General features: G+C 41.6%; 1 protein-coding gene across 1 annotated transcript in view; it reads right to left on the bottom strand.

Moving 5' to 3' along the window:
* The window catches only part of LOC126458129 (5-methylcytosine rRNA methyltransferase NSUN4), a 94,548-nt gene that overhangs the window by 71,311 nt on the left and 10,105 nt on the right, over window positions 1-13,132 (bottom strand). The window contains exon 2 of the mRNA XM_050094965.1: window positions 3,712-3,891. Coding sequence (XP_049950922.1) covers window positions 3,712-3,891 — 180 coding nt within the window. The remainder of the gene's footprint in view (window positions 1-3,711; window positions 3,892-13,132) is intronic.

Raw genomic sequence — 13,132 nt, 5'->3', positions numbered from 1 at the left:
GCTGAGGACGCCGCCCAACCATAAATCAGACTCCCATAGTTAAGACGTGATCGAACAAGGGCTCTGTAGAGCTGCAGAAGCGCAGAGTGATCTACACCCTAGTTGATGTTGCTCAGGCAGCAGAGGGCATTGAGGTGCTGCCAGCACTTCAGCTTAAGCTGACGAAGGTGAGGACGCCAAGTCAATCAGGCATCGAAAACCAGTCCTAACAATCAATATGTCTCCACTACAGTGAGTGGATCATCATTAAGGTAATTTTCTGGTTCTGGATGGATAGTACAACGCTAACAGAGGTGCATAACACACAACATTGCAGCCGAAAACTGGAAGCCGTGGGCTAGAGCCCATGACTGCATCCTGTTGATGTCTCCCTGCAGGTACCGCTCAGGAACACCAGTACTGGTGGAGTAGTACGAAATGCAGAAGTCATTTGCATACAGAGAGGGTGAGACTGACAGCCCTACAGCTGCTGCTAGACAGTTAATGGCCACTAAAAATGGAGATACACCCAATACAGAGCCCTGAGGGACTGCATTCTCTTGGATATGGGGGGGAGGGGGGAGAGGGGGGGGATCTATGGGAGGTACCAACTTGGACACGGAAAGCATGAAGCGACAGGAAATTCTGGATAAAAATTGGGAGCATGCCTCGGACACCCCACTTGTATAATGTGGCAAGGATATGATGTCGCCAGGTGGTGTCATGGACTTTTCGTAAATCAAAAAAAGACGGCAACAAGGTGTTAGCATCTGGTAAAGGGTGTTCGGATGGCATACTCAAGGGACACAAAATTATCAGTGGTAGAGCGACACTGGCGGAAACCGCCCTGGCACGGAGCCAGTAGGCCACGTGACTCCAGGACCCAACCCAACTGCCAACAGACCATATGTTCCAGCAGCTTACAAAGAACGTTGGTGAGGCTGATGGGCCAATAGCTATCCACATCAAGCGGGTTTTTGCCGGGTTTGAGCACCGAAATGATGGTGCTCTCCTGCCAGTGCGAGGAAAAGATGCCATCGCACCAGATCCAGTTGAAGATCACGAGGAGATGTCACTTGTAGTCAGGCACGAGATGTTTAATCATTTGACTTTGGATCCGATCTGGCCCAGGAACTGTGTCGGGGCAATGTGCAAGGGCACTGGGGAGCTCCCACTCTGTAAATGGGGCATTATAGGGTTCACTGTGGCATGTAGTGAACGAGAGGACTTTCCCTTCCATCTGCCGTTTGAGAGAGCAAAAGGCTGGTGGGTAATTCTTCGACGCAGAGGTGCGAGCATAGTGCTCAACAAAGTGCTCAGCAACCGTGTTTGCATCAGAAAAGTAACATGCCATTTATGTTAACACCGGGAACAATACCTGTTGGGCCTGGCACCCAAAAACTCGTTTGATCTTTGCCCAGACTTGGGAAGGTGACGTATGGCACCCAATGGTCAAGACATATATCTCCCAACACTCCTGTTTCCATCTTTTGATAAGCTGGCGGACGTGGGCACGGAGCCGTTTAAAGGCAATGAGGTGCTCCAGGAAAGGGTGCCACTTATGCCGCTGTAGAGCTCACCGACACTCCTTAATTGCCTCAGTGACATCCAGCAACCACCAAGGGACTGTCTTTCGCCGGAGGCATCCTAAAGAACGAGGGATCGCGTTTTCCACCACTTAAACAATTGTTGTAGTTACCTGCTCAACCACCACATCAATGTTACCATGTGTGGGAGATTCAACAGAGACAGCAGTGATAAAAGCTTCCCAATATGCCTTGTATAAAACCCATCTCGGCAGGTGTCCGTAGGCCTGACACCGGGGCAGTGACAGGAAGATGAGGAAGTGGTCACTACCACACAGGTCATCAAGTGCTCTCCAGTGAATAGATGGGAGAAGGCCAGGACTGCAAACCGAGAGATCAATGGCTGAATATGTGCCATGTGCCACACTGAAACGTGTGGGGCACCTGTATTTAAGAGGTAGAGGTCGAGGTCGAGTTGTGACACTAAATTTTCGACATCTCTGCCTCGGCCAGTAAGCACGGTGCCACCCCACAAGGGGTTATGGGTGTTTGCTTCTCCAGCACGGGGGAGGGGACCAATGTCCCCTGCATTTGGAGGGGGGGGGCCTTGCTCCCAAATTAGGTGCTTTGGGAGCAACGGAGGAAGATTTGCCCCCTACCACCAAGGGGGCAGATGTATTCTGGTGGCCCGGAGGGTCCACTGTTCGTGGCACAGAGTGAGGAACCACTAGCACTTGGGATGGCGATGGTGACATAGCTGCAGAATATGTCAACGTCAACTGAATGGGGTGTAATCTTTCAAATTTGCGTTTAGCCTCTCTTTAAGTCAACCAGTCCAGGGTCTTGTACTCCATGATTTTCCGCTCCTTTTGGAGTACTGTGCAGCCTGGTGAGCAGGGGAAGTGTTGCTCTCCACAGCTGATGCAGGTGGGAGGAGGCGCACACGGAGTATCTGAGTGCAGTGGATGTCCACAGTCTCAACATGTGGTGCTGGAAGTGCAGCGGGAAGACATGTGCCCGAACTTCCAGCACTTAAAGCACCGCATAGGGGGAGGGAGGTATGGTTCAATGACATAGCGGTAAAACATCACTGTGACTTTTCAGGCAATGAATCACCCTCAAAGGCCAAGATGAAGGCACCGGTAGCAACCCTGTTGTCTCTGAGTCCCCTGTAAATGGGCCGGATGAACAGAACGCCCCATCATTCTAAATTGGTGCGGAGCTCATCATCAGACTACAAGAGGATATTGAGATGGAAAATGATCCCCTGGACCATGTCGAGGCTTTTATGGGGATTGACGGAAACAGGAATATCACACAACTTGTCACAGACAAGTAACCCTCGGGATCAGGCTGGGGCTGCTGTCTGAATCAAGAATGCGCTGTTTCGCATCTTGGACAATGCTGCCACTTCTCCAAACTTATCCTCAAGGTGTTCAACAAAAAATTGAGGCTTTGTAGATACAAAGGAGTCCCCATCAGTTCTGCTACAGACAAAAAACTGAGGCGAATATGGCTCTCTCCGTTTTGTAGCCCTAGGACACGAAACAACAGAAGAAGTTGACATACACTAGAAAGTGTTCTTGCCCAAATACTTGAATCGCAGGTGGGGATGCAAAGCCATGACAAGAGATTCAGGAGATTGAATCTACGGGCACTATGGATAACATGTGCACCACTTAAGGCATCCTTCCCCATATGGCTCGCACTTCTGTAGAATTTTGGAAGTGGCAGGTCAAACCATAGAATGGGACCTGAACTCATAGGGCCGAAATGTGTGAGACTCCTTTTAGTTGCCTCTTACGACAGGTAGGACTACCTCGGGCCTATTCTAACCCCCGGTCCCGCAGGGGGGAAAGTCTGGGCCCTGTGCTCACCACACCTATACTCACGAAAGACTTGTGAACTTCCCGAGAGGATTGGGAAATAGTGAGATTCATGCCGCCTATCTGTCATGGTGGTTGTTATGATGTTCAGATAAACGTTTCATCACAGTCATATCTCAGTGGTAATTTTTATTGTAAGTCACTTCACTGTCAAGTTTTCCATCAAGATGGAATCTAAGTAATATGATTTGTGAAAAAATTAGAGAATATGACAACCATATAATTACATATCTGAACTGCTGAAACTTAATGAGTATGATCAGGCACACATATGTAGCTCACATCAAATGCTCCTAATATTAGCTGTTTTATAAACTCACCTGTAGGTCTTCCACAGTTGTTTCAGTATCTCCAAAGTTGTTAATGACTGCACAATATTTGTGAGGAGACAACAGACCAATCCGAATTGATGGCCATTGTTTCCCATAAATAGACTTGTAAAAATCATCAAAATGTTCTAATGCTTTATCTTTCGGTGATTTCCTCTTTGCAATGACAGACTGAAATACAGATAGAACAAATGATAATTATGGAATAATTGCTACAGCATCATTAACACGAGCTCTCAGTTTCATGTATTGTTTCCTTTAGGTTATATTTTAAAAAAGTTATTATGAAAATGAACAAAAATAAATAAATCTCTTTTCAAACACTAATACTCAGAAGCACAGATGTAAGCTGCTGTCTTTATTTATGAAGTAGACTTCTGTGACTTAAGTAATATTTTGTGATCTAATATTTACCTGACTTTAATACCTTCATCTCCAATATAAAAATAAAGAAAGATACAAAAATCAAAACTGAGGAAAGATGTAATACAGAAAACGACATCATGCACTAGACATTTTCCAGAATCAGTGAAGAATAAATATGAGGGTTTGCTGAAAAATAATGTCTCCAAATCTTTATGTTTGAATACAACAAATGTTATTCACATTCTACATCTTTATTCTTCATGTCCACATATTAGCAGCCCTTTACCACTAAGGGCTCCAAATTGTAGCATGTAACAGGGTGATATGTAACATTACTATGTAAGTGAGTGAAAACAGGCTGCTGTAATCGAGTTATGAATTTGAAGAGTTTGTCAACACATGCAGCACCCTCTCATTCATCATAACAATGTCAGACCACATATGAGTGCTGCAACATTTGCCACAATCCAGCACGTTGGATTCACTAGTATTGCAATCAACCCAAGCACGCATTCAGAAACAGAAGTAATAGTACACAATACTCTTGAAACTGTCATTGACTGCTTTTCTGTGAATCATCTCACGCTCAATTTTAAAAAGACAAGACGCTACCTATTCAGTTCTGCACATCTAGGGGTACTACACCAACGCTAAGTGTAACGCATGGTGAGAAAGTAATAAATAATGTGGAAACTTCAAAATTCTTAAGTGTTCATATTGAAGAGAATGTTAACTGGAAAAAGCGCATTTTGGAATGCCTAAAACAACTTAGTTCAGCCCATTTTCCCTTAGAATCACTGCAAATCTTGGGGAGAGAGAAATCAGTAAGTTGACATAGTCTGCACATTTTCATTCAATAATGTCATATGGAATTATGTCCTGGGAGAACTCATTCTTAAGAAAGAAAGTTTTCACTGCTCAAAAACATGCTGTGAGAGTAACATGTAGTGCACATCCACAAGCATCTTGTAGCTGACTGTTTAAAGAGTTTGGCATTCTGACTACTACTTCACAGTATATTTATTCCCTCATGAAGTTTGTTGTAAATAATCCACTACAGTTCAAAAGGAACAATGATGTACATAATTACAATACCAGAAGTAAAAATGACATTCATTAGTCCATATTAAGTTTTTCTTTATTACAAAAAGGGGTGAACAATGTTGTATGAAACATTTTTGATAACTTACAGAGGGATATAAAATGTTTGACAGATAGCAAAGAAAAATTTGAAAGCAAACTAAAAAAGTTTCTCTGTGATACCTCTTTCTATTCTGTAGAATTTATATTACTATAATGAGTAAAATGTGGTGAGTAGGGATTACTAACTCACATCTGCAGATATTTTTACAGAAAAAAATGAGGTAAAAACCTTTATAAATGTTCAACATGTAGCCATTTTTATATATATGTAAAATGACTCATTCCACATCATAATGATTTATCATGCAAATGACCCATAGGACACAAAACTACCTAACATCACTGTCACTGATCATCCTCGGTACAGTCCCAACTTCATCCCATCTGATTTTCATCTGTTTCCAAAACTTTATGAATGCCTCCAAGGACTTCACCTTGATAGTGCTGAAGCAGTGCAAGCAGAGGTGAGCCTGTGGCTCTGTCGACAAAGTCAAACATTCTACAGTCATGGTATCAACAACTGACCTCTCGTTGGGAGAAACGTGTTCATCGCCAGACTGGCTATATTGAGAAATAAATATGCAGACAAGCAGGATAAAGATGTAAAATGTTAATAACATTTGTTTTATTTAAAATCCTTTAAGAGGTATCACAAAAAAAATTTGGACGCAATACTTTTCAGCATGCCTTCATGCATCTATAGGTAATACACACTCTTTGACAACTTTAAATATTTTCTAGTAATAGAGGACTTCGCTGATATTGATATAATGATTCTTTTAAAACAAGATTAAGAAGTGTAGTATTCTACTAAAGGTTGAAATGTGTAAAACTATTAATAAATTCATTTCACTCATGCACTAGCACTTTTCCTCCCAAAGTGCAAAATTAATTATCATTTTAAATTGGGAATCTGAGTGGTTCTAACATTTTATAGTACCAAACGAAGTATGGAGCAGACCAGGGTGAAGGAATGAGGGGCAGGAAGTTTGGGGGGGGGGGGGGAGGTGAAGAAGGGAGGGAGGTAGAAAAAGGGATTGTTGGAGGCACAGTTCTCATATACACAAGTCAGATAAGCTGATGTTTGAAAGGGGGTGGGTAGAGGGACGTTAAGACAGCACAGCTTATGAAACTGAGCAGGTTGCACTTAGTGGCATGCTCTGATATAGTGTAATTTACCTTACGTTTAAATGAATATAAATTTTAGAATTTTAATATGAACAAACATGTAAATATATGCATGCAATAATTTTATTTCTGTTAAAGAAATAATCCTGACTCTGCTTCCCAATGCTTTGATCCTGGTTGTGTTTACATACTGACTTCAATTTTCTACCAATTTCCATCTTTCAGCAGGAACACAACATTTCTGTATTTTTAGTACAAGAATAAGCTTAATTTTAAGTTTCCATTACACTCATGCTTGTATTATTACTTTATATATTATAACATTGAAAAATTTCTGCAGCCATTTTCCAACAGAGAAGGCATCTACATTAATTCACTAATTTAACTTCTAACACTCTGAAGTGTTTAACATAATGGTGTGCATGTATAGCACTTTTCAATCATTGTGTTCCAAATTGCTATGGTAAAGACCTCCATAAGTTAAAAGGTTCAAGTTATGTTTGGTGAAGTCTCCATTATAGAGAACCACATATTTCCAATATTCCACTGATGTGCAAATACTGAGCAATTGCTTCACCTAATGTTACATCTACATGATCATTTCCCTTTAAATCCCTGTACATAGTTCCAAATGCATAATGCATTAAAAAACTGGAATCAGAACCATTACACATCGTGGCATAAAATCAAATAGGTCAACCAATGAAACGATGCATACAAACTATCTGAAGACAGAATAGACAGAGGTCCAATTCCTTTAAGTTGAATGATGATGATAACAGCATAAAATCAGAGGTTTGTACAACAATACACAAAGAATCAACAGTTGGTTCTCAAGAAATGTGACAATCAAGTTGCCAACCGCCATATCCCACTCATGCTTGGTGGATCACATGCCAGGTAAATGTGCACCGCAGAAAGCACTGGTGACCATCATTGGCTGAAGAAGGCTCGCACATTCCTCACAAGTGGTTGGGCAATATAATACTGAAATATTTGTGCACAGTTGTCTAAGGAAAAGACAGTACCTCAGGCTCTAGAGTCTTCCTGATACAATGGCTGCTATTCAGGTTGCCCCTAACATGTAGGAGTCATGAATGCAAGTTGTAGGAATTAGTGTCAACCAATTTAACTGAGTTTTCTCACTATACTGCTCAAGAATGCAAGCTATCTACCACCAAAGTAGCACTAAACCATATGTATGCTGTCGCCATTGTAGGATTGGTCTGAAAACACTACAGTTGGCAATTCAGTATCAAACAATGGCATTCACGTTCATTTCATAGATTTTGGTGTTCCCTCAATAATGGCAGCCTGAGTAGTAGAATGCATGCTACTGTTTGATCATGCATGAAATTGCGCTGGACAGCAAAACACACGCAGATTGAAATCCACTGTAATGTTCCAGCACTGATCAAACACTGTACACAAAGTTATGTGGTCATATGTGGTTATGCAGGCAAGGTGGCAGTAATCTCATGCTGTGAGTACATTGAAGTGTCCTGCACCCATCCATTACTTAGTACAACCCACTTTTATCCCCTGGTTTCACATCTTATAACTGAGTTGAACAGTCATGATGTGACAAATCCATAATACCAAAGATAAAGTATTCTGTCCTCAGATACCAATTAAGCACACTGGTGCTTATTTTCACATTTTAGTTTGTTTAACAGCCACTCACTGGCTGGGCTTGCGATAACACTGACACTAAGACCACTCTGCTGTGCTTATGTGTACACCATCTCTGCAATAGTAATCACTCAAGCAGGTGACAAAACTCATGGCATAGCAATATGCATATATATACAGGTGGCGGTAGTATTGTATACATTAGGTATAAAAGGGCAGTGCACTGGCAGAGCTATCATTTGTACTCAGTCGATTCTTGTGAAATTCTTTCCAACATGATTATGGCCGCATGATGGGAGTTAAAGGCACTGAACACGGAATGGTAGTTGGAGCTAGATGCATGAGACATTCCATTTCAGAAATCGGCAAATTCAATATACTGAACTCCACAGTGTCAAGAGTGGGCCAAGAATACCAAATTTCATGCATTACCTCTCATCACAGATAATGTAGTGGTCGATGGCTTTCACTTAATGACCGATAGTAGCAGCATTTGCAAAGCATTGTCAGTGCTAAAAGACAAGTAACACTGCATGAAATAACTGCAAAAATCAATGTGTGATGTACCACAAAAGTGTGAGTTAAGACACTGAGGTGAAATATGGCATTAATGAGCTATGGTTACAGACGATCTACACGAGTGCCTTTGCTAACAGCACACCACCTACAGTGCCCCTTCTGGGCTCATAACCATATCAGTTGGACCAGAGACAACTAAAAAACCATGACCTGGTCAGATGAGTCCCAATTTCAGTTAGTACGAGCTGATGATAGGGTTCGAGTGTTGCACAGACCATGGACCCAGGCTGTCAAAAAAGCACTGTGCAAGGTAATGGTGATTCCATAATGGTGTGGGCTGTGTTTACATGGAATGGACTGGGTCCTCAGTTATGTTTAGTTGGTTGGAGACCATTTCCAGCCATTCATGGACTTCATGTTCCCACACAATGATGGAATTTTTATCGCTGACAGTGCCTCATATTTAGTGTTTTAGACTTTTCTGGCAATTCAGTGTCATCTCGTGGAATCAGGTGTACTGCTGATGGTCTGCGTCTTCCCAACACAATATTTCAACATCACAATTCGGTGTCTTTACCAGGTGTTTTTTGTGACTGGTCAACAAGCTAACCGTATCCCGTGTTTATGCCAGGGCGGTGTCTTGTGTTCCCTAGCTATCTGCACCAATCTGGCCATTTCTGGTGGTGCTGTTTGCCTCTAGGTGTTCCATCTTCCATCCACACCTTTTTCCACTGTTTTCCCCAGTGGCAGCCATGTCAAGGCGTTACATACTAAGTCTGTTCCCAGCAGATGCATTCCCAGTACAATCGACATGCTGCAGATGTTTCCTAAGCTGTTGGCAATCATCCTGCCTTCTAGAATGCCCCCGCCATTCTCCTAAACTTGTGGGTCTGGTGCTCCTTTACAAAGTGCGCTGCCTACCAAATCAGGCTGCTGTGGGAATTGCATATTCTGTCTATGCACTCCACAGTAATCTCTCATGGCGGTGGCCGCTGTCTGGAGTTCTGTACTGTGTCTGCTCCTAAGGTGCATGGTGCCTGAAGGTTCACATGGTTAATGTTGTTCTGTCTTTTGTCCATGAGCACTACAGTTGTCTCCCGAGGAGATGCTCCATAAGAGATAAGAGATTCAATCCCATTAATTACATCTCTTGTTGTCTGAGGATCATTAATGGAGAAGGGAACTTTTTTCCATTGTCTCTTTGTAATTCTAATGCTGAATTCCACTTTGTATTGGTCTGGTATCCTGCTTCCCGGTTGATCAGGTTCTCTCTCATCTATCCCAGAATTTGGGGGTCTGAGTGAGGAACCTTGTTTTATCATAATTCATGGCATGTTCAAGTTCTAGGAAATATTCTGCTACTGCTGATTTAGTGATCTGTCACAGCCTGCTATGTTTTTGGTGTCCTTTCCATCTTATTTCAAGTGTTCTGGCAGTTTGACCGATGTCAGACATACAACATTCACCTGTTATATGGCAGATACCATGTTTCCTTAACCTCCAGATTATCCTTGACCGTTCCAAGGAGCAACCTGATCTTTTTAGATGGCCTGAACACACTTTTGATTTTTCAGGATCCTGCTGATCTTTGCAGATATAGGACCTGCATGTGGTAGAAAGGCTACCCTCCTGGTCTCTTCTTGTTGTTCTCCCATTATATCAGGTCGTCTGGTGAGATGTAGTGCTTTGCGGATGTCCCTGTTTGAGTACCTGTGGTGGTAAACATTTGCTGCAGATGTTCTAACTCTGCCAAGTTGTCTGAACCGGACAGTGTCTTGGCTAGGTGTATAAGTGTTCTCAGTAACCTGTTCTTCTGCACTGGATGATGGCAGCTGGCAGCCTGTAATATACGTCCGCGTGTTTTGGTTTCCTACACACACTGTGTCCTGGTGTCCTATCTATCTTCCTTTTCACCAGGACATCCAGGAATGGAAGTTGATTATCTTTCTCTAGTTCCACTGTGAACTTAATGTTGGGGTATCTTGAGTTCCTTTGGCCAAGGAACTCATCCAGTCTTTTCCAGCCATGTGGCCAATTGACGAATGTGTCATCAACGTACCTGAAGAAACAGGTAGACTGGCAGGCAGTAACTATAATTGCCTCATCCTCAAATCTCATCACAAAAAAGTTTGCCACTACCGAAGACAAGTATCCATCGCTGCTCCTTCATTCTGTTCATGAAACTGGCCTTCACATAGGAAGTAAGTCGATGTTAAAATATGTTTGCCTGGTGGGTGTGGACCTAGTACAGAACGCCTTGGCATGGCCACCACTGGGGAAAACAGTGTAAATGGGCACAGATGGATAACGGAACACCTAGAGATAAATAGCTCTTCCATAAATGGCCACAGTGGGCCTGGACAGCATAGGAAACACCAGACACTGCGCAGCCATAAATATGGAACACGGTCAGCTTGTCAACCAGTCGCAGGGAACACCTGATGAAGACACCGAATTACAACATCGAAACACTGTGTTGGGAAGATGCAGACCACCGGCAGTACAATGAATTCCATGAGATGACAATGCAACATGCCACTGAGCCACAATTGTTCACAATTGGTTTGAAGAACATGCTGGGCAATTTATATATATATATCTATATATGTGTGTGTGTGTGTGTGTGTGTGTGTGTGTGTGTGTGTGTGTGTGTTTTTGAGAGATTACAGTATGAACACCTGCATTTTGGTTTGAGGAGACATTTAATTAGTGTTGAGGAAGAGCTTCTGAGTAACTTAAACATACATTCCAACAGAGACCACAAATAATCACCAGGGAACTCCTGAGAGGTTGTTTCAATGTGTTACAGAATTCTGGTGAGGGACACTTAAAGGAATGAATTTTAAGCCATCAGCTTGCAGCTTAACTTAGAAAACTCTAGCACCAGTTCCTTTAAAAATGCTGCACAACCAGTTTTCTCTGTGTGTGTATGGAGGTGGTGGTATTTCCATTTTGGAAAACTTAAAGGGACTTATCGTACCAAATGTGTCTATTGTGCCATTAGGGTTGGCATAGGTCATGGGCATCCACAGAACTTTTCCAAAAGGGGGCAAAATTCTAAAATTCCCAACTTTCATACAGCTGAGTCAGTGTCCTGAGAAAATATCATGCTCCAATAACTAAATATGACAAAAAGTACATAAATACTTCAGGTTACTGGTAGCTGTCCACTTAGTATTTTAAAGTAGATTTCTTTGGTACCTAAAAGGTAAGTGGTTGCACCAAACAGAGTTTGAAATGTCTCAATTTGCGGAGAGAAAAGAATGGTTACATAATCTGCGGTTCAATAGACTAGCAAAACAGTCAATTACACATGGGAGTGTGCTCTTTGGGTGTCTGTGTATGTGTGTACTATTGGCACAAAAAGAGCTAGTGCTCGAAAGCTAGTATGAGTGCTGTTGTCTGTTATGTGTTTCTCTGTTCCACACATTGGTCCACTGTTAAGGAGTGGTTGTCTTTCCCTTATTTAAGTATTGCTCCATCCAGAAATTTCCATTATCGTTAAACAATCATTGCCAGAAATTCATTAAAAACTGTAATAAACAAGAAGCCGGTATCCAGATTACAGGAGGCAACAAGGGCCCCTTTTGCATTTGTTTCATATGACTGTGGTCAAGATATTTAACGGACAGAGAAGGCACATGGGCAGGTAGCTGGGCTGGCTCAAGAGGTTTAGTCAGGAGGCAATGACATACTTTTGTTGGTGTATAGATGTAACTCTTGCCACAAGTGACTGATGTGGGAATTCCACCAAATCATACTTATAAACATTTAAAGGGGGTACTGAGTGGCAGAAAGGCACAATGAGAAGTACTGCTGAATATTACTCAGCTATCGGACAAAGTCATCCATTGGATGTAGACAACAAAATTCCCACATACTCATGTAAGCATAACTAACATGCATAAGACCACTGTTATCTCCATGAACTAAGGCAACTGTTCTATTCCATATCGGATTTTCAATTGTATGTTTTCACAAACATTTAATGCTTATACCACTAACTAGATAAATTATTTTCTAAATTTTCCCATTTTTTCTTAATATTAAAAATTTACAGAGTACTTATGTCTTAGGTCAGGAATAGAATATTCATTTTAAAATTATATTTTATGAGAACCTATTAATTATACATGTATAGTGTTTGATATAATTTTACATGCATTTGAGCACCATCTCCTCTTCTTTCATCTCACCCTCTTTGGAGAATGTTGGATCAATCATTTTTTGTGTGTTGTTCTTTTCTCAGTACCCAGTATTTCTTCTTTCTTCATTTCCTTTCATCTTCCGAGAGGGTCTGTTTGGATTTAGGTGTAGATCTGTCTTGGAACCTTATATTTTCATCTTTAGTAATTAATTTAGCTGTTTGATTGATGAGTGATTTTTTTCTGAAATCTTTAATTCTACTGGGTCTTTCTCAGTTTCTTTATACCAACTGGGTTTTATTTTGTGGCTACGGAAAAAGTCAAAAATTTGTTTGGTTCACCTATTAAAATTCATTCTGAGAAGTTGCCCATCAAAATTTATCCTCCTTTTTCACATTGTATCTGAAAGTGTTTCAATTTTTTTGTAGAAAGTTTCATTTTTGACATACTATCTTATTACCTTTGAATTTTGGTCCTAT

This window comes from Schistocerca serialis, chromosome 2 (assembly GCF_023864345.2).
Source record: "Schistocerca serialis cubense isolate TAMUIC-IGC-003099 chromosome 2, iqSchSeri2.2, whole genome shotgun sequence".
Lineage (NCBI taxonomy): Eukaryota > Metazoa > Arthropoda > Insecta > Orthoptera > Acrididae > Schistocerca > Schistocerca serialis.
The sequence above is the reverse complement of the archived record's forward strand: the minus strand, read 5'-3'. Positions and strand labels throughout refer to the sequence as shown.